The 27,564-nt window shown below is 42.0% G+C and overlaps 1 protein-coding gene and 1 pseudogene across 12 annotated transcripts in view; both read left to right on the top strand.

The window, feature by feature from the left end:
• LOC110527653 (receptor-type tyrosine-protein phosphatase T) overlaps window positions 1–27,564 on the top strand; it is a 522,557-nt gene that overhangs the window by 347,212 nt on the left and 147,781 nt on the right. For 6 of the 12 annotated variants that reach the window (XM_090240593.1, XM_090240592.1, XM_036983141.2 and 3 more), the window contains 3 exons: window positions 11,821–11,857; window positions 13,171–13,227; window positions 26,483–26,618. In XM_090240593.1, coding sequence (XP_090096719.1) covers window positions 11,821–11,857; window positions 13,171–13,227; window positions 26,483–26,618 — 230 coding nt within the window. The remainder of the gene's footprint in view (window positions 1–11,820; window positions 11,858–13,170; window positions 13,228–26,482; window positions 26,619–27,564) is intronic. The other 6 variants (XM_090240587.1, XM_036983144.2, XM_090240588.1 and 3 more) reach the window with 1 other exon arrangement.
• LOC149982499 (uncharacterized) lies at window positions 15,209–23,511 on the top strand (annotated as a pseudogene).

Genomic DNA, 27,564 nt, shown 5'->3' on the forward strand with positions numbered 1-27,564 from the left:
TCATCATAAACTTTGACTAAAGATACATGTTCTACATATAATTAAAAAGATACACTGGTTCTTAATGCAACCGCTGTGTCACATTTTTTTTTTAACGTTACGGAAAAAGCCTAACATTGCAATAATCTGAGATGGCGCTCAGACGTAACAATATTTCTCCGCTATGTTGGAGTCAACAGGAATACAAAATTACAACATAAATATTCCCTTACCTTTGATGATCTTCCATCAGAATGTAGCGCAAGGAGTCCTAGTTCAACAATAAATAGTTTTGTTTCATAATGTTAAATTCTAGTGTCCAAGTAGCAGCATTTGCTACCACTTTCAGCTCAAATGCCCAAAAAATTACTTCTGGTCCAGGATAACTTTGCATCAAAACTTCCAAATTACATATTACAGGTCGACGAAACTGGTCAAACTAAGTGCAGAATCAATCTTCAGAATGTTATGATCATACAGATCGAATAGCATTCCAACCGGGCCATTCATGTTCATCTGGGGCTGATTGGAACAGACGAAGCACTCGCATACGCATACGCGCCTTCAAGCACATGGAAATCTTTTGCGACACTTAGTACTTTCCTTCCCATTAGGTCAAAGTTCACAGCAAATGCTCTATTATACTTTCTACTGAATGAGGACATCTAGTGGAAGACATAGGAAGTGTTTCCAGATCCATAACTTGTTGGGAAGGGAAGGGATGACGTCAAAGTTGCCCCAACTTTCAGGATTTCAAAACTAGTTTGGAAGATTGCCTGCCCTGTGAGTTCTGTTATACTCACAGACATAATTCAAACGGTTGTAGAAACTTCAGATTGTTTTCTATCCAATATTAATAATAATATGCATATATTAGCAATTTAGGACAGATTTTGATGCAGTTCACTATGGGCAGACAATTCATCCAAAGGGGAAATACTGCCCCCTATCTCTATCTTGCAAAGGATATGCATTTTTGAACCGAAGGCATGGTCACGCTAACACTGCCATCTACTACTAATTCTACTGCTACTGCTACTACTACTACTACACTAACTCCAATAATAATCTAACTCAAATCTAGTAAATACTATGCCACTACTAAAACGATACTGAATATGCTAATGAATGGAACATCCGTAAAAGGCTGTTCACTCGGTCTCAAAGAGGATGATTTGCATGTGGAGCTTGGCCTTTATACTGTGTTTGGGCAAAAGGTGGCATGGATAGTTGACATATTTGTAATCCAAACCCAACCTTAATTTACTCGTTGTGATGCACTGAGGTACCAAAATTGTCATATTTACACTTTGTAGTCAATTGACACTAGAATAAATGTTTTCAAAGGGATTTGTAGGTTTGACATACATTTTTATTTAACTGTAATTAACTGTAATTTTGCTAAAATAAGTCTTATTTTTTCAGATAACATTGTTTAAATGTCTTATGATGTTTTGATGAGAATTAATTAGATATTTTGCTATGATTGTTGCTTTTTCCAATAGTTTTACAATGACCCCAGTTGGTTATCCATGCATGTAAAATATGTTAGTATGAAGGATAACAAAGTCTTTTCAATTCACACATATTTTTATAAATCCTCCAACTCCACATAGCCTTAGCTGACTGATAAAATGTGAAAATTAGATGTAATACTCACAGAGGATTTTTTTTAAATCAATGTGATTATTTGAAAAAGCAAATTGTCTAATGCCTGTCATATTTGGTTTAATAATTTGCCCTAATCCAGCAAAGGCTTGTCACTCAAACTCAGTGAATCGGTCAAATAATGGATTGTACTGCCTGGAGTGACATATTTTTTCCTCCTCCTCTGCTAGCCCGGAATCATCCTAAAAAAGTGCTTGACAGTTTGTCACTGCCTTATTGGACTAGAGGGGCAAAAGGCAAAGCTCAGCTGTCACTTTGTTTAAGTGATGTACTCCTGTTATTTAAGCCTTGTCAGCTTGCCTGATGAAGCTTGGAGTATATATATAGCCTTGCACTGGTATATAGCCTTGCACTGGTCACCTCCCCTCTCTTCTGTCTGTCTGCTCGTTTATCCAAGACGCTGTTGAGCTTTCTTTGCAGAGCAAGAAAATGAGAAAAACTGGTAAAAAATTGAAAATGAACTTTGGAAAAGTTAGTTCAGTAGTGTTATTGTTATGATTGACAGTCTGATGTTGGGTGTGTCTTGTCCTGGGATACTCAGTCAGTGTCATTATACCCTGGAGGTTTTGTCTAGTTCCCAGTTTGTCCCAGGGACTCCCCCAAGGACTTATTTAGGAAGTTATTTGGACGTTGCGTCATGATCCCCTGATTGTCCCAGGTCCCAAACCATTATAAGTAAAGTGGCATCGGCGTTTTAAGGTAAGTGGTACACTGTTCAGCTAAAATAGTGTAAAAATCTCTAAACAATGACAATGATATTTGACATGATCACTTAGTACACATTTTTCAACATGACCCCACCTGGTATTTGAATGTACAACCTCTGGATTTTGGGTATTCTGTTCTTTCTGCTGTGCCACAAAGTCTGCAGAATTTCAGAAGTCCACTACACATTCATCACCTATAATACATATTTGCACTTAACAAAATAGTGCCATCTGCACTAAATCTGCATTAATTATCAGTTAATCTATGGAGAAGTACATTATATTATTTAGGAATATAGTGAAGTAAAAGTAGTCAAAAATATAAATAGTACAGTGAAGTACAGATAACCAAAAAATGACTTAAGTTGTGCTTTAAATTATGTTTACTTAAGTATTTTACACCACTGCAAATTGTGTCAAATATGTAAGTTGAAAACATTGTTAAAAGCTCTGTTTGTTTGTGTGGGTGTCCCTACAGTGGTTTGTGCTTTAAAAGTTGCAGCCTACTGCAGCACAGCTTACTTGGTGCGCAGAATTCTATGGCATGTTATTTAAGTGCCAACCTCTGGTACTTCGCTAGTTAGTGCTAGTTTGACCACCAAAGGGCATCTTTGAGAAGCATTTGATAGCCTTCAATAGTGGCTGTACTAGAGAATTTAAAACCTTTTTTTGTAGTACATAGTATATGGGACTGATTTTAAGAAATGTTGCTTAATTAATTTGATAAATATTATGGTGTATCTATTCCACAAAAAAAAAAACTCTAGGAAAATATGGTGCTGTACAACATGACAGTCGGGAGTACATGGTTCAATTCCCCGATGGGGAGGAAGGAGTAGGCTGTCCTTGTAAATAAGAATTTGTTCTTAACTGACTTGCCTAGTTAAATAAAGGTTATACTAAGAGCATAACATTTCTACACCATAATTGTAGTCTAACCAATACCCAAACGGATATTCAGTCAAAATAAAAAATCTCATTGATTTATCAAGACCAGTCCCCATGCTTGACTCAGAGCAGTGCGGAACGGTGCTAAAATAATTGTAGGCTATTGCTTCAAATCCTATTGCTTCTAACTTCAATATGCTCTTTAAATAAATAAGACCTCCACCACTTTTAATAGCACATTACTCAACACTAGTGAGACTCATGCTGCCTACGGTAGGCCTACAGTATAACGAAAAATATGATGTGATTCTCCGCCAATAACTACATATTGGAGTATTCTAAATGAAAACCAAAAGCCGCCTCATTGGTCTCCCGGTGGTGGCCGGCATGGGTATCTGTAGCAACGCATTTTGCATTGCCGTGACTTAGACAGCTGTGCCACTGGGGAGGCCCTGTATCAAAATACAGAGAGGTGTTGGTAAAGGTATATTGTTGTTACGGTGCGTGAATGAGGACCCAAAAGCGAATCAACTTAAACAGAGCTTCTTTAATTACCAAACATAGGTAGGCTCAGATGGACCGGCAGATTCCGACAGGACAGGACAAGGTTACAGCAAACATGACGACAGTCTGGTTCAGGCATGAATGACACAAACAAACAAGAATCCGACAAGGACAGGAGCAGAAACAGAGAGAGATATTGGGACCTAATCAGAGGGAAAAAAGGGAACAGGTGGGGAACGGGGTGAATGGGTAGTTAGAGGAGACAAGGGACAGCTGGGGGAAAGCGGGGGAGAAAAGGTAACCTAACACGACCAGCAGAGGGAGACAGGGTGAAGGGAAAGGACAGAGACAAGACAACATGACAGTACATGACAGTACCCCCCCACTCACCGAGCGCCTCCTGGCGCACTCGAGGAGGAAACCTGGCGGCAACGGAGGAAATCATCAATCAGCGCACGGTCCAGCACGTCCCGAGAGGGAACCCAACTCCTCTCCTCAGGACCGTACCCCTCCCAGTCAACTAGGTACTGATGACCACGGCCCCGAGGACGCATGTCCAAGATTTTACGGACCCTGTAGATCGGTGCGCCCTCGACAAGGATGGGGGGGGGGGGGGGAAGACGAGCGGGGGCGCGAAGAACGGGCTTAACACAGGAGACATGGAAGACCGGGTGGACGCGACGAAGATATCGCGGAAGAAGAAGTCGCACTGCGACAGGATTAATGACCTGAGAGATACGGAATGGACCAATGAACCGCGGGGTCAACTTGCGAGAAGCCGTCTTAAGGGGAAGGTTCTGAGTGGAGAGCCAAACTCTCTGACCGCGACAATATCTAGGGCTCTTAGTTCTACGCTTATTAGCAGCTCTCACAGTCTGCGCCCTATAACGGCAAAGTGCAGACCTGACCCTCTTCCAGGTGCGCTCGCAACGTTGGACAAAAGCCTGAGCGGAGGGGACGCTGGACTCGGCGAACTGAGATGAGAACAACGGAGGCTGGTACCCGAGGCTACTCTGAAAAGGAGATAGCCCGGTCGCAGACGAAGGAAGCGAGTTGTGGGCGTATTCTGCCCAGGGGAGCTGTTCTGACCAAGACGCAGGGTTGCGAAAAGAAAGACTGCGTAAGATGCGACCAATAGTCTGATTGGCCCGTTCTGCTTGACCGTTAGACTGGGGGTGAAAGCCGGAAGAGAGACTGACGGAAGCCCCAATCAAACGGCAAAACTCCCTCCAAAATTGAGACGTGAATTGCGGACCTCTGTCCGAAACGACGTCTGACGGAAGGCCATGAATTCTGAAAACATTCTCGATGATGATTTGTGCCGTCTCTTTAGCAGAAGGAAGCTTAGCAAGGGGAATGAAATGAGCCGCCTTAGAGAACCTATCGACAACCGTAAGAATAACAGTCTTCCCCGCTGACGAAGGCAGTCCGGTGACAAAATCTAAGGCGATGTGAGACCACGGTCGAGAGGGAATAGGAAGCGGCCTGAGACGGCCGGCAGGAGGAGAGTTACCGGACTTAGTCTGCGCGCAGACCGAGCAAGCAGCCACGAAACGACGCGTGTCATGCTCCCGGGTGGGCCACCAGAAACGCTGGCGAATGGAAGCAAGCGTACCCCGAACGCCAGGGTGGCCGGCTAACTTGGCAGAGTGAGCCCACTGAAGAACGGCCAGACGAGTAGGAACGGGAACGAAAAGAAGGTTCCTAGGACAAGCGCGCGGCGACGGAGTTTGAGTGAGTGCTTGCTTTACCTGCCTCTCAATTCCCCAGACAGTCAACCCGACAACACGCCCCTCAGGGAGAATCCCCTCGGGGTCAGTGGAGGCTACTGAAGAACTGAAGAGACGAGACAAAGCATCAGGCTTGGTGTTCTTAGAGCCCGGACGATAAGAAATCACGAACTCGAAACGAGCGAAAAACAGCGCCCAACGCGCCTGACGCGCATTAAGTCGTTTGGCAGAACGGATGTACTCAAGGTTCCTATGGTCAGTCCAAACGACAAAAGGAACGGTCGCCCCCTCCAACCACTGTCGCCATTCGCCTAGGGCTAACCGGATGGCGAGCAGTTCGCGGTTACCCACATCATAGTTACGTTCCGACGGCGACAGGCGATGAGAAAAATACGCGCATGGGTGGACCTTGTCGTCAGAGAGGGAGCGCTGAGAAAGGATGGCTCCCACTCCCACCTCTGACGCGTCAACCTCGACAACGAACTGTCTAGAGACGTCAGGTGTAACAAGGATAGGAGCGGATGTAAAACGATTCTTGAGGAGATCAAAAGCTCCCTGGGCGGAAACGGACCACTTAAAGCACGTCTTGACAGAAGTAAGGGCTGTGAGAGGAGCTGCCACCTGACCGAAATTACGGATGAAACGACGATAGAAGTTCGCGAAGCCGAGAAAGCGCTGCAGCTCGACGCGTGACTTAGGGACGGGCCAATCAATGACAGCTTGGACCTTAGCGGGATCCATCTTAATGCCTTCAGCGGAAATAACAGAACCGAGAAATGTGACGGAGGAGGCATGAAAAGTGCACTTCTCAGCCTTCACAAAAAGACAATTCTCTAAAAGGCGCTGGAGGACACGTCGAACGTGCTGAACATGAATCTGGAGTGACGGTGAAAAAATCAGGATATCGTCAAGGTAAACGAAAACAAAGATGTTCAGCATGTCTCTCAGGACATCATTGACTAATGCCTGAAAGACAGCTGGAGCGTTAGCGAGGCCGAAAGGAAGAACCCGGTATTCAAAGTGCCCTAACGGAGTGTTAAACGCCGTCTTCCACTCGTCCCCCTCCCTGATGCGCACGAGATGGTAAGCGTTACGAAGGTCCAACTTAGTGAAAAACCTGGCTCCCTGCAGGATCTCGAAGGCTGAAGACATAAGAGGAAGCGGATAACGATTCTTCACTGTTATGTCATTCAGCCCTCGATAATCTATGCAGGGGCGCAGAGACCCGTCCTTCTTCTTGACAAAAAAAAAACCCCGCTCCGGCGGGAGAGGAGGAGGGGACTATGGTACCGGCGTCAAGAGCTACAGACAAATAATCCTCGAGAGCCTTACGTTCGGGAGCCGACAGAGAGTATAGTCTACCCCGGGGGGGGGTGGTTCCCGGAAGGAGATCAATACTACAATCATACGACCGGTGTGGAGGAAGAGAGGTGGCCCTGGACCGACTGAACACCGTGCGCAGATCGTGATATTCCTCCGGCACCCCTGTCAAATCACCAGGCTCCTCCTGTGAAGAAGAGACAGAGGAAACAGGAGGGATAGCAGACATTAAACATTTCACATGACAAGAGACGTTCCAGGAGAGGATAGAATTACTAGACCAATTAATGGAAGGATTATGACAAACTAGCCAGGGATGGCCCAAAACAACAGGTGTAAAAGGTGAACGAAAAATTAAAAAAGAAATGGTTTCACTATGATTACCAGAAACAGTGAGGGTTAAAGGTAGCGTCTCACGCTGAATCCTGGGGAGAGGACTACCATCCAGGGCGAACAAGGCCGTGGGCTCCTTTAACTGTCTGAGAGGAATGTCATGTTCCCGAGCCCAGGTCTCGTCCATAAAACAGCCCTCCGCCCCAGAGTCTATTAAGGCACTGCAGGAAGCTGACGAACCGGTCCAGCGTAGATGGACCGACAAGGTAGTGCAGGATCTTGAAGGAGAGACAGGAGTAGTAGCGCTCACCAGTAGCCCTCCGCTTACTGACGAGCTCTGGCCTTTTACTGGACATGAAGTGACAAAATGACCAGCGGAACCGCAATAGAGACAGAGGCGGTTGGTGATTCTCCGTTCCCTCTCCTTAGTCGAGATGCGGATACCTCCCAGCTGCATGGGCTCAGCACCCGAGCCGGCAGAGGAAGATGGTAGTGATGCGGAGAGGGAGGCGACGGAGAGCGCGAGCTCCTTTCCACGAGCTCGGTGACGAAGATCAACCCGTCGCTCAATGCGAATAGCGAGTTCAATCAAGGAATCCACGCTGGAAGGAACCTCCCGGGAGAGAATCTCATCCTTTACCTCTGCGCGGAAACCCTCCAGAAGACGAGCGAGCAAGGCCGGCTCGTTCCAGCCACTGGAGACAGCAAGAGTGCGAAACTCAATAGAGTAGTCTGTTATGGATCGATTGCCTTGACATAGGGAAGACAGGGCCCTGGAAGCCTCCTCCCCAAAAACAGATCGATCAAAAACCCGTATCATCTCCTCCTTAAAGTCTTGATACTGGTTAGTACACTCAGCCCTTGCCTCCCAGATTGCCGTGCCCCACTCACGAGCCCGTCCAATAAGGAGAGATATGACGTAGGCGACACGAGCAGTGCTCCTGGAGTAAGTGTTGGGCTGGAGAGAAAACACAATATCACACTGGGTGAGGAACGAGCGGCATTCAGTGGGCTCCCCAGAGTAACACGGCGGGTTATTGATTCTGGGCTCCGGAGATTCGAAAGCCCTGGAAGTGGCCGGTGGATCGAGGCGGAGATGGTGAACCTGTTCTGTGAGGTTGGAGACTTGGGTGGCCAGGGTCTCAACGGCATGTCGAGCAGCAGACAATTCCTGCTTGTGTCTGCCTAGCATCGCTCCCTGGATCTCGACGGCTGAGTGGAGAGGATCCGAAGTCGCTGGGTCCATTCTTGGTCGGATTCTTCTGTTACGGTGCGTGAATGAGGACCCAAAAGCGAATCAACTTAAACAGAGCTTCTTTAATTACCAAACATAGGTAGGCTCAGATGGACCGGCAGATTCCGACAGGACAGGACAAGGTTACAGCAAACATGACGACAGTCTGGTTCAGGCATGAATGACACAAACAAACAAGAATCCGACAAGGACAGGAGCAGAAACAGAGAGAGATATTGGGACCTAATCAGAGGGAAAAAAGGGAACAGGTGGGGAACGGGGTGAATGGGTAGTTAGAGGAGACAAGGGACAGCTGGGGGAAAGCGGGGGAGAAAAGGTAACCTAACACGACCAGCAGAGGGAGACAGGGTGAAGGGAAAGGACAGAGACAAGACAACATGACAGTACATGACAATTGTCCTGCTGATAGCACATAATGGGCTATTATAATACTGTATATGGTGTCCAGGTCAGGATAACCAAAACATTTCTTTATTAAAGACTATCAGAAAGAATGTTGTTACTTTTTTATTTTGATCCAAAGCCATGAATGAGTGAGTCACTCAGCTTTGTGTAGGTGTGTATATGACTGTGCCATCAACTTGATAATATATAACGATAAGTGAGCAATTGTAATCTGAATAAAGGCCAAAATAATATTTGTAAAGGGCAAAACATGTATTTCTGTTTTTCAAGGGAGAGAAAAACACTGGGCCAATTGTGCCCCACCCTGTGGAACTCCCAACCACGGTCGGATGTGATGCATAATAATACTTTTTGGGGTATTATTTGTTTTGTCTTTCCTGGTGGATTAAACTGAAATTGCAACCAATCATGGGCCGGTTATGATACAGCCAACCTAACTTAGAAATACATTTGACGATAGAATTCTCCCCCTACCCTCCTTCTAGGCAAGCCCATTGTCCAACTACCTGCTAATAGCCATAATAGCGCTGTACAACGTAACCATTGTTTGAAACCGGTGTTTGAAAGAGTATTTTCTAGTAAGCAACCATTTGTTTACTTTCATTAGACAACTTTGTTCCAATATTTCTGTAATTCAGTGATATTTATTCCCATTGTAATTCATCATGAATCCATAACTAAATAAACATTGTCAATTTAAAAGAGTATTTTTATTATTATTTTATTAACAAAGCATAAAGAGGCCATTATTAGTTACATTGTTTTAGTTTGAATGTGCAGACTGGCACTAAGAACAGCGGGAACGTTTCCCTAGTCACCACCATTATTAATGCAATGTCCCTTAAAGTGCTGCCCCCTTCCTCCTCCTCCCTTTCCCATGGGCTAGGTCCATCTTCTATGCACGGCTCTGCGACCCATCCTGTGCCCCCTGCCCTCGTGCCTTGAACCTTGTGTGATATCAGTGGATACAGCTGGTGAACTGCAAAGCAATCCCAATGTGCGCCACTCGGGAGCCATGACCAATAAATACTGTCCTGCTAATAACAGGGTCAATAATATATCTGTGAGAATATCCAAGGGGCTTTTATATAATTCTAAATGAATAATAGTAATAATCTCTTTGTTTAAAAAATATCAATATTTTGGCGATTATTTTGTTTTCAAATAACGTAAAATGAGCGAGAAAAAAGACATTCTTGAACATGGGGTGAGACATTGTTACTAATTTGTAAATAAAGCCAGTTTGTTATTTAGAATGATTTATTTCTGTTTTTAGAGGGCAAGAAACCAAAAACCTACAGTCATCTCATGGGTCGCCCAGTTGAGGGGGGCACGGGTATTGAACCAGCATCTGTAGCAACACAGCTTGCACCGCTATGCAGTAACAGAACATTGGGCAACTCAGGCGCTGTACAACGTGACCGGTCTGGAGCGGGCTACACTACTACACTAAGAGCAAAATAATCCTAACAAAATGAAATACTAAAAACCTTAGTGTAGCAACAGTTTTAGTAAGTAATACTGAAGTTGTGCACAATTATCAGATTCTATTTAGGTTTATGCCGCACACTCATTGTCAGTTAGAGACACAGTAGGACCCAAAAGGATAATCAGTGCTCTTAACGCCCTCTGTGCTGATCTGGAGCATTGAAGTGTTGACGCAGGGTACCGTACTAAACCACAAAGTACCGCAGCATAATCGCAAAACTTTTAGTGGAGCAACCACTGTACCATTACCAAAAGACAAGAGCTGTGAATTGATCATTGGTTCACCAATCAGGGCCTTGATGGACCACGTGCCTTGGGGGGAACGTTTCTTTGAGACCATCACGTGACGTCCCCGGGACAAACCGGGAACTAGACAAAAACTTCCAAGGTCCCCTTGAGAACGTTCCCAGAGTGACCATCACATGACGTCCTGTGAACTAGTCAAATGAAAGTCCTGGAACGTCCTAAAAAGGTCCTGACATGATCCTCAGTGACGTCCTGGGAACTTACAGGGAACTAGACAAAGGTCCCCTAGAGAACGCTCCCTTGGGACCATTATGGGACGTTCTCGGAACGTCAGAGGAATAACGTCATGCCAAAACTCTCAAGGGACCTAATGGGAACGTCGCCGAATGTCCTCAGGACGTCCCTGTATGCTGGGATGGTTTCCTCAAAGTTTATTTAACATGACCATTTGCAGTGAAAAATTATTTACTAAGATTATTGTTGCCGTGGTAACTAATCTCCTCACTCTGAGGTCCATTTGGGGACCTATTTTAGAGATGGCTGAGGACTGTAAATAAAGGGATGCAGGGATATTGAGATAAGGGGAGGTAAAGAGAGAAAGGGACGGAGTAAGAGAAGCAGAGAGGGTGATGAACGATTGCAGCATCTGTGTGGCTGTGTGACAGGCCCTGAGCTACCATGTTGGCTCTGTATAGATCCTTTTACGGACCCTTTCGCTAATAAAAGACTGACAGCCAGCCCTGAGTGCAGCACACACACAGATATGACAATTATTTCTCTCAATGATAGATGTCGTTTCAGTGGTTGGTTTAGCGTTTCGCTAATAGCTTTTCTCCACACGAAGTCTGGGACGTAAAGCCATCCACCCTATATATAGGGCTAGGTTTTCCTAACTTCATGTGAAATCCGAGTTTAAAGTTGATGGAGAGAAATAGCTTTATTTAATAAAATGCTATAATGGTGCTATAAGAACATACAGTAGGACTACTGGTAAAATACACATGAGGGGGTACTTACGGGGTATGGTAACCCAAAAAGATTGAGACCCTCAACTGATCTTGCGGATGCCATTTGGAGCACAAATGCCTTTACTGCTTTAGGGGTCAGCAGTTTTTAAGTGTACACAGTACTATGACTGAAATGTCTGTATTTCTGAACCCTTTCCCCATTCCCATTCTTCTCTTGTGCCGTCTTGTTGTATTTCAGCCCCAAGTCCAGTGGAACGTGACAAGAGTGATGGACATCACTGTGTTGGGACAATATAATTGAACAACTATGTCTGTCTCTGTCTTCTCAGGAAACCAAAATCAACTGTGTGAGACTGGCTACTAAAGGTATGAGAACTCTTCTTATATTTTCCATGCGTAGGAAGTAAATTACTTGATGCAATGAAATCAGAGATATACATGTTTAACAACGACTCGGCCCAATGAATGCAAATTGTATTGAGAGTGGTATATGTACACCTGCATAGAGGTAGACTTTCCCTATACGTGACCACAAGCCCCACAATCTTTTCAGTGTTGAACCTGCATGGTTTCGGTCTATACAGTCCAAGATTCTGTGCAGCTTTTCTTTTTCTCTCCATTCCACTTCTTTTCTTTTCTCCGAACCATCTTTATAAAAGAACACATTAAGGATCAGTAGTATCTTAGGACAACCTCCATTAATGTAATGGATGGTGACAAAAACTAAAAACGGGTTCACGCATTTCACCATTTAATTATTATGTTTGATTTCCTCCCATTTTCTTTTTAAGTTGCTGCTTATTTTTTTAGACATACATACAATTGTGCATTGACGATAATCTTCTTATTTAGTTGTCAATTTTCCTGTTTTCTTTTGTCCGTGTCAAACATTTATCCTCATCAGTGGGCTCTTTCCTTTCTTTTCTCTTACCATCCTTCTGTTATGAATTGAGCTCTTTACAGTGAGTCTATACTTGTAGACACACTGATTGTGTGTCTGCTTTGGAAAATACATGCATTTTGTGACCCTTCATCTGTTCAAGTACAAATACATGGCTTGATTATTTCAATATGAATGGATTTTATAGTTTTATACTTTATAGAATCGAATAATAATAATTGTTAACATGGGATTCTTGAGCTTCTTGTTCGCTAACACCAAGGAAATGTTGCTGAGATTGAGGCTGTCCTAATACGGACACCATAAAAGTTGAGGTCCAATTTTGGATCGAAACTGCCACTAAGTTCAAACATATTTTGTGTTCTTTTCCATTTTTTACTCCATCTCCTTTTATCCTTCTTCCAGTCAGAATCAACGGTTAATACCAATGTTTGCATTCCAATGTCCCATTCACATGCACTGAGAATCAAACCTCTAAAATATTCCTCTGAAGTAGATTTTTAGAGCCGAAGATGCTATTAGAAGCACTTCTACTACTTGCTTTAATGGAAGCTATCAGAAGCTTGTTGAAATTAATATATTCAACCATCTATATATACTGTATAATCATACTGCCCATAGTTTTCTTCAAGGTGTTTTAGCAATAGTACTTGATTTTTTTCCTACTACTGTGCTAAATGTGAAATTGAAACGATGAAGGCGACTTTTTTAGAAACATTTTCTTTGTTTCTTTTTTCTCTCATGCATGCTGACCGGGAATTATAAACCTTGTTCTTAGTGGTAATAGGTAGGGGACAAAATACCACGCCGTACATACTTGTCATCCCCAGTGAAGGTGATTATTGCTCGATAGACAGATTTCTTTCTTCTGTTATTTTACAGACATTACTTTGGTTGTTCCCTCCTACTTCTTCTGTTTGTATTTTTATTTTCTCTCTTTCCTCATCTTAATGCATTTGTTTGCATGTCTGGCCCTCAAAAGTGTAGCTGGCTGTCATTGATTCCATTGAGACTAATGTAGATTGGTGCCATAAGTATGTATGGTTATCGTCCCTCTTATTATTGTCATTGTTTGTTTATTTAAAAATCCCTGACATTTGTTTGACCCAAAGTTGTCTTGTAGTTTTGCTCATGGATGTATTAATCTTTTCGGCTGATTTGAATATGTATCTATTTTTCCGTTATAGGTTTGGTAGAAAAACAGATATAGACATGGCTTAAACACAAATATCTGACAAAGATTTGGTTATTTGCATCTACCACGATCTCTTTATGATTGTCATTTTTCTTTTCTCGTGGCAAGAACATTATTTTGTACTTTTTTATAAGTGCCATATGCAAAAATTGTTCACTATAACTGTAAAGCAAGACCGTAAATTAAGTTATTCAGTTATCATGCCAAATTCTCAAATGTCTGAACTTTATTTTCAAATATTTAGGTCTGACTTACTACAAGGAACGCATGCATTGTAATTATTGCGTTACAATAGGGATGAGTCAAGATAAGCTCTAGTATGTCTCTGAGCAAAACATCCAAAAGCTTGACACATTATGTCAACCCCTTCCCTTCCTTTCCAAATTGAGTCTGCATTTACTCACCCAAACATCCTCCATACAACTGTTGTGCAACCTGCTTATGCTCCACCCTCACTGCTTGTCAACAGTGCGCTCCCTGAATGGAACATCATACCAGTTAGCTACTCTCCTGTCTGGCTAGATATAGACCAATGACCTGTGTTTGTAATGTCTATACACCCCATTTCTACACATCTTTGCCATAATCCACAAGGAATCATGTTCTAACCTTGTTCATCCATATATTGTCTGTGAATGTCAACTACCATTTAGATGTACCATACAGATTTACACATTTAACATACAGATTGTGTATGTAGAGTTTTTGCTTCTTGTGTCATGCTGTGTTGTGAGGAAATATGAGTTGCTTGCCATGTGTGTGCACTTCAAAAGGATGAGTTACAATACCTCCTCCCCCACCTCTCCCCTCTCCATAACTCCAAACCTTATCACAGAGTACAGCTTGCTTGCTCTTGATTCAGAGGAAATGCTGTTTTCTCCAATGGGGCTGGTGCCCATGTATATATGTGTTGCTTTGTGTCACTGTGTTAGGTGTTGCTTTACGTAGCATTGGAGCTTTGCTTTGGTACATGGAGATCTGACTGCATACACTTAACATGGTCAGGAAAGTCTGACCGTGTATAGTGTATGCAGACATCCCAACCTGATATCTAGTCGGTAGACTTTGTGAGGTGTTGCCTTGTGCTAAGTTTGCCCTTATACACTTTGATGAGTTTCCATCTTCCTCAATGTGTAGTGACAAAATGTTCATTGGCCGTGACTTGAATCGGAAAACGGTTGCTGGAAATCACTTTCTGGTGTCTAGGGAAAAGAACATCCAGGTTAGATGAACAAGTTGGCAATAAAGACAGTGTGGAGAATGAACAGACAATTTTAATTGTACAGAATACATTTTATTGACATCTATTTAGTATTTACCTTTGAGCACACCCAGCAAATAGGGGACATCCTAAGGACATTCGGCAACGTTCTCATTAGGTCGCTTTAAGGGTTTCGGCGAGACGTTATCCCACTGACATTCTAAGAATGTTCTAGGGAAATGACATTATCCTAGGGACCATAACAGTACGTTCAGCACAGGTCCCAGTTGGTCGCAGTATAACATTATAATAAGGTATTTTGATGTCAATTAGGGAACATTATGAAAAGGTTCCTATTTGGTTCTGATAAGATGTGGGACATCCATGTGACATTCAATGACCACAAGGGGATGTTTCATGATGGTCAAGGGGAAGTCGCATGATGGTCCCAAGGGAAAGTTCTCGGGGGACATTTGGCTAGATCCATGTAAGTTATCAGGACATCATGTTTAGGACGTTCTCAGGACTTTCATTTTACTAGTCATTAGTATTTTATTAGGATCCCTATTAGCTACTGCTAAAGCAGCAGCTACTCTTCCTGGGGTCCACACAAACATAAAGCATGACATAATACATAACATTAATAGAGAAGTACAGCACAAGAACGTAACTACATACAGTTGAAGTAATTTTTCCAACAACTGTTTATAGACAGATTATTTCACTTATAATTCACAGTAAGTTTACATAAACTAAATTGACTGTGCCTTCAATAACCTCTTCGGGCTAGGGGGCAGTATTTTCACGTCCGGATGAAAAGTGTGCCCAAAGTAAACTGCCTGCTACTCAGGCCCAGAAGCTAGGATATGCATGCAATTGGTCGAAAATATAGAAAACACTCTAACGTTTCTAAAACGGTTTGAATAGTGTCTGTGGGTATAACAGAACTGATATGGCAGGCAAAAACCTGAGAAAAATCCATCCAGGAGGTAACAGTGTTTTCAAAGGGATTTCTATGTGGATCTAGATTTCTAAGTGCACTTGCTTGCAGTTCCTATGGCTTCCACTGGATGTCAACAGTCTTTAGAAATTGGTTGATGTTTTTCCTTTGAGAAATTAAGAACTAGGGCTATTCAGAACGAGGGTCGAGTCTAGTGTACTGTTTGTTAGGGGTGAGCGAACTGAAAGCTCGCTCCACTTTGTTTTCTTCCGGTATTGAACACAGTTTATCCCGTCTTAAATGTTATTGATTATTTACGTTATAAAATAGCAAATGTTGTATTAGGAAAGTTGTTTGAAATGTTTGGAACAAGTTTACAGGTAACTTATTAGATATTTTGTAGTCATGTTGCGTGAGTTGGAACCAGTGTTTTTCTGGATCAAACGTGCCAAATAAATTGACATTTTGGAGAAATAATGACGGAATTTATCGAACAAAAGGACCATTTGTGATGTTTATGGGACGTATTGGAGTGCCAACAAAAGAAGATCTTCAAAGGTAAGGCATGAATTACATCGTTATTTCTACGTTTTGTGTTGCGCTTGGCGGGTTGAAATATGAATGCCAAGTGTTTGTTTTGTGGAGTGCTATCCTCAGATAATCGCATGGTTTGCTTTCACTGTAAAACCTTTTTGAAATCTGACACGTTGGCTGCATTAACTTCTTGGATATAGGGGTCGCTCTTTTCATTTTTGGATAAAAAAACGTTCCCGTTTTAAACAAGATATTTTGTCACGAAAAGATGCTCGACTATGCATATAATTGACAGCTTTGGAAAGAAAACACTCTGACGTTTCCAAAACTGCAAAGATATTATCTGTGAGTGCCACAGAACTGATGCTACAGGCGAAACCAAGATGACATTTCAAACAGGAAGTGCCCCAGATTTGGAAGGCGCTGTGTTCCAATGGCTCCTTATATGGCTGTGAATGCGTCAGGAATGAGCTTACACTTTCTGTCGTTTCCCCAAGGTGTCTGCAGCATTGTGACGTATTTGTAGGCATATCATTGGAAGATTGACCATTTTACACTACATCTACCAGGTGCTCGCTTGGTGTCCTCTGTCGCAATTATTGCATAATCTCCAGCTGCGTGTATTTTTCCATTTGCTTCCGAGGAGAAACCCAACTGCCACAAATAATTTGTCATCAAATAGATATGTGAAAAACACCTTGAGGTTTGATTCTAAACAACGTTTGCCATGTTTCTGTCGATATTATGGAGTTAATTTTGAAAGAAGTTTGGCGTTGTAATGACTGAATTTTAGGGTTTTTTTCTTAGCCAAACGTGATGAACAAAACGGAGCGATTTTTCCTACACAAATAATATTTTTGGAAAAAATGAACATTTGCTACCTAACTGAGAGTCTCCTCATTGAAAACATCCGAAGTTCTTCAAAGGTAAATTATTTTATTAGAATGCTTTTCTTGTTTTTGTGAAAATGTTGCCTGCTGAATGCTAGGCTTAATGCTATGCTAGCTATCAATACTCTTACACAAATGCTTGTGTAGCTATGGGTGAAAAGCATATTTTGAAAATCTGAGATGACAGTGTTGTTAACAAAAGGCTAAGCTTGTGAGTGAATATATTTCTTTCATTTAATTTGCGATTTTCATGAATAGTTAACGTTGCGTTATGGTAATGAGCTTGAGGCTATGATTACGCTCCCGGATACGGGATTGCTCGACGCAAGAAGTTAAATTCTTGCGACTATCAATCCCGGATCCGGGAGCGTAATCATAGCCTCAAACTAATTAGCATAACGCAGCGGATATAAATCTTCCTACAAAATCTTCCTATTCATGAAAATCACAAATGAAATATATTGAGACACAGCTTAGCCTTTTGTTAATCACACTGTCATCTCAGATTTGTAGGCGAAATAGCTCCCGTTTGTTCGTCACTTTTGGCTGAGAAATCGACCGGAAAATGCGGTCACTACAACGCTGAACTTTTTTCCAAATTAGCTCCATAATATCGACAGAAACATGGCAAACGTTGTTTAGAATCAATCCTCAAGGTGTTTTTCACATAACGATTCGATAATATATCCGTCGGGACAATTGGTTTCTCATAAGAAGGAAAATTGAAAAATGGCTACTTGTGTACTTTACGCAAGATTTTCTGCGGGAGCCATCATGTGACCACTTGCTAAATGTGGTCCCTTACGGCTATTCTTCAACATAAATGCGTAAAAAGACGTCACAATGCTGTAGACACCTTGGGGAATACGTAGAAAACGGAAGCTCATTCGTAGCTCATTCACAGCCATATAAGGAGTCATTGGCATGAGGCGGTTTCAAAAAATGCGTCACTTCCTGATTGGATTTTTATCTGGGTTTCGCCATTTTGCCACAACTTTGGAAGTATGCTTGGGGTCATTGTTCATTTGGAAGACCTATCAGCTTTAACTGATGCCTTGAGATGTTGCTTCAATATATCCACTTTATTTTCCTGCCTCGTGATGCCATCTATTTTGTGAAGTGCACCAGACCCTCCTGCAGCAAAGCACTACCACAACATGATGCTGCCACCCCCTGTGCTTCACGGTTGGGAATGGTGTTCTTCCGCTTGCATGCCTCCCCCTTTTCCTTCCAAACGATTGCCATAATTGCCAAACAGTTCCATTTTTGTTTCATCAGACCAGAGGACATTTCTACAAAAAGTACGATATTTGTCCCCATGTGCAGTTGCAAACCGTAGTCTGGCTTTTATATGGCGGTTTTGAAGCAGTGACTTCTTCCGTGCTGAGCAGCCTTTCAGGTTATGTCGATATAAGATTCGTTTTTACTGTGGATATAAATGCTTTTGTACCTGTTTCCTCCAGCATCTTCACAAGGTCCTCTGCTGTTGTTCTGGGATTGATTTACACTTTTCGCACCAAAGTACGTTCATCTCTAGGAGACAGAACACATCTCCTTCCTGAGCGGTATAACGGCTGCGTTGTCCCATGGTTTTTACTTGCATACTATTGTTTGTACAGATGAGCGTGGTACCTTCAGGCGTTTGGAAATTGCTCCCAGGGAAGAACCAGACTTGTGGAGGTCTACAATTTTTTTCTGAGGTCTTGGCTGATTTCTTTTGATTTTTTTCCATGATGTCAAGCAAAGAGACACTAAGTTTGAAGGTAGGCCTTGAAATACATCCACAGGTACACCTCCAATTGACACAAATTACGTCAATTAGCCTATCAGAAGCGTCTAAATCCATGACATCATTTTCTGGAATGTTCCAATCTGTTTAAAGGCACAGTCAACTTGGTGTGTGTAAACATCTGACACACTGGAATTGTAATACAGTGAATTATAAGTGAAATAATCTGTCTGTAAACAATTGTTGGATAAATTACTTGTGCCATGCACAAAGTAGATGTCCTAGCCCACATGTCAAAACTACAGTTTGTTAACAAGACATTTGTGGAGTGGTTGAATAACGAGTTTTAATGACTACAACCTATCGTGCATACATTTATTTTGCCCCCCCACACCAAATGTGATCGCGACACGCAGCTTAAAATATCAAAACAATCTCTGAACCAATGACATTCATTTGGGGACAGGTCAAAAATCATTAAACATATATGGCAATTTAGCTAGTTAGCTTGCACTTGCTAGCTAACATTAATTTGTCTGATTTAGCTAGCTTGCTGTTGCTAGCTAATTTGTCCTGGGATATTAACATTGAGTTGTTATTTTGAAATGCACAAGGACCTCTACTCCGACAATTAATCCACACATTAAACGGCCAACCAAATCGTTTCTAGTCATCTCTCCTCCTTCCAGGCTTTTTCATTGTTTAACTTATATGATGATCGCATCTAAACTTTCATTGTATTACCACGACTACCAGCAAAACAGTTTGTCTTTCAGTCACCCACTTGGGTATAACCAATGAGGAGATGGCACCTGCTTCTATAAACCAATGAGGAGATGGGAGAGGCAGGACTTTCAGCGCGATCTGGTTCAGAAATAGGAATGAGTTCTATTTTAGCCCTTGGCGTCACATACGCTCGTTGGCGCGCGCGAGCAGTGTGGGTGCGATAATTGAATAACATGGATTTTTAAATTTATTTTGTGACGCTCGCACACTCGAAGTGTCCGGTCTGGTCAGCATGTGAGTGTATGTAAACTTCTGACTACAACTGTATATATACATTTCTTAAAAATATACATTTTCCTTTATTGTTTTCCACTAACCTTACCACCCCTCCCCTAATTGGAGTAAACTAATGAACAACAATAGTTGGGCTTCTACTTCCAGCTTATACAGTACATACTATATGCATTTTACGGACACAACCTATTTTACAATAGTTATATTTTGTTTGTTTTTACTCCTGTCCTTCCTCTACCCTCAACCTCTCCCATCTATCTCTTAACGTCTTCCATATTGGATTTCTATTTACCATATATTTTTCAACTTTGCTGTGATGTTTCACAAAAGTTCTGAACTTTTCTGTCCTCATAGTGTCATTGATTGTAAATTAAAAATATATTTTTTGCTAAAAGTATTATTATATTATTGATCGATTGACTATGAATGTTAATGCCTCAAGCCTCTTGGTGTAATGGGTTAGATTTTGGCCTGACAATTCCAGAATTCGCAAAAAAAATGATATAATCTGGTCTATTTCGCACTATTTGACCAGGCCTATGTCTAGTATGGTCTGTAGCAAGTGAAATATTTTTTATCAAAAAAGCAAGTAGATATCATGTTTCTGTCAACGCGTGCGTGGCAAGGACAACTCAAATGATCCTGTTTTTATGCCTAAAGAAGCCTGTTTCATAGTTGAAATGCTCTTTGTTGAGGACAAGTTCTCAGTTCTGGACGGAACATTGATCATAACTTGTGGTATACATTGTAAACAAAGCAGATACATGTAGGGCATGTTCTTTTTATCCAAACTGGAAAATAAATAAGTCAGATAATGGCTTTTAAAGCCTTTAAATTACTGCGTGTCCTTCTGACCTAAACATTAGTGTTGACATTTTGTTTCCCGACGCCTAGTCTTGGTACCAATAGAATTGTGCATTGTTTACAGCGCCGATTAATCACATTAATCTGAGTCCATCTGACAACGCTCCAGTGCTCAGATTGTAATTCCGTTAGAGGCACTCAGCATTGCTGCTCTAATCTCACAGGGCTGCCGCATGTTCTGCCAGACAATAGCCCCCCATGCAGTGCTGTTTCCTCTGAAATCCCACCGCTGCCACCAGTGTCACTCATCTCTGCCACCCTTACGTAATCCATCAGCCCACAGATGCGCTGTTAATAAAGTTTGACATGCTCTTTCCATTTTGATGCATTACAGGGGATCTCACGAAATGTGAGCAATTAATGTGGCAGGCTGTGGAATCAATCTATCCCTCTATGGATGAGCTTAAGTTTTAATATCATGGGTTTTAGTCATAATTCCTATTTGATACCTAATTTTTACCTCAGCCCAAAGTAAAAAGCTTTACATATTTCTTTTTAGCCAAACATCCATGTCTGTGGGCGTGCAGGAATGCACAGGGATAATTTAATCAGGGAAAGATTACAATTTTGATGATGATGGATCAAGGGGTTCTGTATTAGGTACCAAATCACTCAAGTCTTACGGGAACCCTGCAATTAAGAAGTCAGTTTTGCAATATTCTTTAGAACAACAGATATCCTCATAAAATACAACTCAAGATGGGTATCAAAAGGGCTTCGTTGTAGGTTGTGATCATTTTCACTGCATCTCTTGTTTTGTCCCTGGGAACTGCAGGCATAATGGGCCTAGATATACAGTATATTGTTTATATTGTTTATATTGTTCATGTGAAAAATAAAACCTATGTCTATGACATAATATTCCCATGAGTATAGGGGAGATGATTGGTCGGTCAGAGCCCTGTTAAATAAGTATGTCTGACTGTTGGACAGCTCTGGTGGTATCAAATCAGAAACTGGGCTAGAACAGCCAGATGGGGGGACTGTTGTTACATTATGACCTTTTGAACCCAATCAGCTTTTGGCAGGTTGACGGCGAATCAGGTTGCAGAGTAAAATGACAGAGGCACAGCCATTTTAACAGAATCACTTGAGGAAGGATGCATACCATATGCCATTAAGCTCTTCGATACACACAAATATAGTGTCTTTATTGTATACGGTAAACTGAATTGTGTGTTTTTCCCTTTTCCCATTTTTAAGTCTATGTAGTTTACATTCAAAGTAATTTAAAACGTATGTTAGTAGGTGTACCCCTTATGTACAACTTAGCCACTTAAGTGACTCTGCTGAGGTTAAGGTTCACCGGCTGTAAATATATTTGTCCGGAAAGGTAATGCTACAGTAGGGCTTAGAGAGTCCACGCAGATGGTTTATAGCTTTGAGTAATGTTATGGCCTGGCACTGAGAGAATGGTCAGAAAAGGATGCTCAACCTCTGTGACGCCTGATCTGAGTTTGGGCGATATAATGAGGCCTCAGACCTTGAGTCTTTGGTGAGTGTTACGGACTCTGTGGAGAACGTTGCTGTCTACCCCTTTGTGTGCACAATGTCTTTAATAAACATTCAAAATACAGTGGTGGTTGGCTTTATCCTTTGAATCCAGTATTTCCACACCTGAACAACCTAAATTCCTAACACCAGATCCTGCAAAGTTAAGGGTTTATGTGAGCTACTGTAAGTCATTGATTTTGGATAGTACAATGTTCAGTATACCTGTGTGTAGAAATAAAGAAATATGCAAAGATATACCTCAAACTGCCTTTCAAATCAAATACAATTGTATTAGTCACATGTGCCAAATACAACAGGTTACAGACCTTACAGTGAAATGCTTACCTATGAGCCCCTAACCAACAATGTACTTAAAAAATATATATATACAGTGAGGAGAACAAGTATTTGATACACTGCCAATTTTGCAGGTTTTCCTACTTACAAAGCATGTAGAGGTCTGTCATTTTTATCATAGGTACTCTTCAACTGTGAGAGACGGAATCGAAAACAAAATCCAGAAAATCACATTGTATGATTTTTAAGTAATTCATTTGAATTTTATTGCATGACATAAATATTTAATCACCTACCAACCAGTAAGAATTCCAGCTCTCACAGACCTGTTAGTTTTTCTTTAAGAAGCCCTCCTGTTCTCCACTCATTACCTGTATAAAAGACACCTGTCCACACACTCAATCAAACAGATTCCAATCTCTTCACACTGGCCAAGACCAGAGAGCTGTGTAAGGACATCAGGGATAAAATTGTAAACCTGTACAAGGCTGGGATGAGCTACAGGACAGTAGGCAAGCAGTTTGGTGAGAACGCAACAACTGTTGGCTCAATTATTAGAAAATGGAAGAAGTTCAAGATGACGGTTAATCACCCTCGGTCTGGGGCTGCATGCAAGATCTCACCTTGTGGGGCATCAATGATCATGAGCAAGGTGAGGGATCAGCCCAGAACTACACGGCAGGACCTGGTCAATGACCTGAAAAGAGCTGGGACCACAGTCTCAAAGAAAACCATTAGTAACACACTACGCCGTCATGGATTAAAATCCTGCAGCGCACGCAAGGTCCCCCTGCTCAAGCAAAGGCCTGTCCAGGCCCATCTGACGTTTGCCAATGACCATCTGGATGATCCAGAGGAGGAATGGGAGAAGGTCATGTGGTCTGATGAGACAAAAATATAGCTTTTTGGTCTAAACTCCACTCGCCGTGTTTGGAGGTAGAAGAAGGATGAGTAATACCCCAAGAACACCATCCAAACCATGAACCATGGAGGTGGAAACATCATTCTTTGGAGATGCTTTTCTGCAAAGGGGACAGGACGACTGCACCGTATTGAGGGGAGGATGGATTGGGCCATGTATCGTGAGATCTTGGCCAACATCCTTCCCTCAGTAAGAGCATTGAAGATGGGTCGTGGCTGGGTCTTCCAGCATGACAACGACCCCGAAACACACAGCCAGGGCAACTAAGGAGTGGCTCCGTAAGAAGCATCTCAAGGTCCTGGAGTGGCCTAGCCAGTCTCCAGACCTGAACCCAATAGAAAATCTTTAGAGGGAGCTGAATGTCCGTATTGCCCAGCGACAGCCCCGAAAGCTGAAGGATCTGGAGAAGTTCTGTATGGAGGAGTGGGCAAAAATCCCTGCTGCAGTGTGTGCAAACCTGGTCAAGAACTACATGAAACGTATGATCTCTGTAATTGCAAACAAAGGTTTCTGTACCAAATATTAAGTTCTGCTTTTCTGATGTATCAAATTCTTATGCCATGCAATAAAAATCTAATTAATTACTTAAAAATCATACAATGTGATTTTCTGGATTTTTGTTTTAGATTCCGTCTCTCACATTTGAAGTGTACCTATGATAAAAAAAAATGACAGACCTCTAGATGCTTTGTAAGTAGAAAAACTTGCAAAATCGGCAGTGTATCAAATACTTGTTCTCCCCACTGTACATATGAGATGAGTAAAGTAGGGTATGTAAACATTATATAAATTGGCATTGTTTAAAATGACTAGTGATACATTTATTACATCCAATTTTTTATTATTAAAGTGGCTAGAGATTTGAGTCAGTATGTTGGCCGCAACCACTCAATGTTAGTGATGGCTTTTTAACAGTCTGATGGTCTTGAGATAGAAGCTGTTTTTCAGTCTCTTGGTCCCAGCTTTGATGAACCTGTACTGACCTCACGTTCTGGATGATAGCGGGGTGAACAGGCAGTGGCTCAGGTGGTTGTTGTCCTTGATGATCTTTATGGCCTTCCTGTGACATCGGGGGGTGTAGGTGTCCTGGAGGGCAGGTAGTTTGCCCCCGGTGATGCGTTGTGCAGACCTCACTACCCTCTGGAGAGCCTTACGGTTGTGGGCGGAACAGTTGCCATACCAGGCGGTGATACAGCCCGACAGGATGCTCTCGATTGTGCATCTGTAAAAGTTTGTGAGTGCTTTTGGTGGCAAGACAAATTTCCTCAGCCTCCTGAGGTTGAAGAGGCGCTGCTGCACCTTCTTCACCACGCTGTCTGTGTGGGTGGACCATTTCAGTTTGTCCGTGATGTGTACGCCGAGGAACTTAAAACTTTGTACCTTCTCCACTACTGTCCCGTCGATGTGAATAGGGGGTTGCTCCCTCTGCTGTTTCCTGAAGTCCACGATCGTCTCCTTTCTTTTGTTGATCTTGAGAGAGAGGTTATTTTCCTGACACCACACTCCGAGGGCCCTCACCTCCTCCCTGTAGGCCGTCTCGTCGTTGTTGGTAAGCTTGTTCAGAGAATGCCAAGAGTGTGCAAAGCTGTTTTCAAGGCAAAGGTTGGCTACTTTGAAGAATCTAAAATATATTTAGAATTGTTTAACACTTTTTTTGGTTACTACATGTTTCCATGTGTTATTTCATTGTTTTGATGTCTTCAATATTATTCTACAATGTGGAAAACAGTAAAAATAAAGAAAATCCCTTAAATGAGTAGGTGTGTCCAAACTTTTGACTAGAACTGTATATTAATTAGGTTTACTTAACATTCATTTATGGTGTTTGTTTGTTTAAAAAAAATATGTATAAATGTATTTATATCAGACCTCAATGCACCTCCTGAAAAGACTTCCTGGAGTAAAAGTGACATCTATAGAGGTTGAACATACAGTAGAAGCAGCATGTTGTGGTATCCAATGTCTCCAAACAGACAGCAATACTAGCGTGTACTTCCGGTAGTCTTTGTATTGTTCCAAGGAAGCATTTTGAGTTCTGGTTACTTTTGTAAGCTATGGATGAAGCTGGGAATAGCTAGCAGTACTATAAACTCGCTCAACCTATCCATTCTCTCCCTCACTGTTGTTCACTGTATGTCCAAGCTACTTCAACAACCCATGCTACCATTTTCCTGCATGTCTTTCTCAAATCATTGGTTGTTCAACATTAGTGCACTGTATGTCCTCTGTGTTTAAGTGTGGTGCAACTGCTCTGTAAGATGAAAAGCCTGTTGAAAATAACAACTCATATGTATTAACTCAACCACAAATACTTTGATGCAAGAGAAAATGACCTTACTCTAACTTGTGTATTTCCAGACGTTTATTTGCACGTTGATTTCCACCATTCATCTGTCCTGTGTGAGAAGCACCCTTTCACAAGTTTACTAAATCTTAATTTAACTTTATCTTGTAATCATTTGGAGTTTATCGATCAGGATATAGCTAACATTTCCGCCAATACCCGTAACAGCAACACTATACCTAATCATCTTTTCACTTTTCACCAAAATTAATGTCTCCCTTGCATTAGTATTAATGACCCTGCCATTTCTTTGCATGACTTTGTGATCTTGTATTTAAACAAAAGAAAGGTTCTCTCTTTACTGTGGATGTTTGTTTCTATGTGTTTGCATCTATTTGTCCGTCTGTATGTATGAGCGTGTCAGCGTGTACTCGCATAAGTGTTTTTGTGTGAATAGGTTTGTGTGCACATATACGTGTATGTGAGTGTGTATGTGTGTAAGTGTGTGGTTAGAGTGTGCGCGTGTGTGTGTGCACTGTCTACAACATGTGTGCAAATGTGTGTGTGTGCAGATGTGTGTATACTTGCATATGTGTGTGTGTATTATTGCATATGTGTGTGTGAGTGCGTTTTGTGTATGTGTTTGTGTGTGTATGGAGGATGGTTGCCCCAGGGTAAACTCCCTCCTCCTCTCTGTGATGTGTCTGTGCCTGTTTGTAGGCGCGTCCACCCAGGACTCGGACGCTGTGGAGCCCGAAAAGCAGGTGGACAGCAACGTCAAGATGGCTGGTGTCATCGCAGGCATCCTCATGTTCGTCATCATCCTACTAGGAGTGGTTCTCACCTTTAAACGCAGGTAAAGAGTGGTCGAGAAACTCCTAGTGTGTCCCCAATGCGCAAGTGGAAATATGTCAGCTACTATAGTACTAGTGGCCTCACACCATAGTGTGACCCAATGTCCCATCCGCAATATGACTAGAATACTTCTAAGGCCTCTGTTGAGCTGAAGTACCATTGGGACTAACTCAGAAGGAGGAAGGTATGTTTTTAGGGGGGCTACGGACACACACAGCTTTCTATGTCTTGTTAACATGCACACTGGCTTACTTCCATCACATCTCTGTCTCCTTCCTCTGTCTCTTTGCTTTCCTAAACTACCCTAATCACATACTGCCCATGCCATTTTGCAATGCTAGGACCCACAGTTTAAAAAATATATATAATTTCAAAATGTGTCGCCTAATTACTCCACATATACAGAGAGGAATTAAACTTTTAAATATCTTACTACTGTACTTCATGACCATTAATTTGTGTCGTAGGCTATGCTGTCACAATCACCACTGTTCTTGAAAATAAATTATGACAATTTCATGAATAAAAATGAATAAACAATTGATCAACAATTAATACATGTAATCATAAATACATACTATTTTAATATTTGTTAACATTTATAAACAAGGCATATATGAATTGGCAACCAATCTGGAGACAAAACCGTGGGTGTTACAGGGCCTTGGGCTAACTATGCTAAATGGACAACTGGAAACCAATACTCCCATAAATAGTTAAGACCGATAGGCAGCCAAGCCACCCGTGGAGGATATAGATTGTGGAGAGGGAGAAGAAGTGCTTAGGCTTCGATATCCTAAGACGCCTGGCATGCTGGATCATCTATATTTCATTCTTGCAACCTAGATAGTTCGGGGGCAATGTTTTTTAAATTGCAGTGTTTTACATGGCTTTTAGCCACTATCAATTATTTGTGGAGAAAACCTGTTGGAAGCGAGTACACTGTC

Source organism: Oncorhynchus mykiss, chromosome 7 (assembly GCF_057628025.1).
Source record: "Oncorhynchus mykiss isolate SJ-2025 chromosome 7, ASM5762802v1, whole genome shotgun sequence".
In the NCBI taxonomy this organism is placed as follows: domain Eukaryota; kingdom Metazoa; phylum Chordata; class Actinopteri; order Salmoniformes; family Salmonidae; genus Oncorhynchus; species Oncorhynchus mykiss.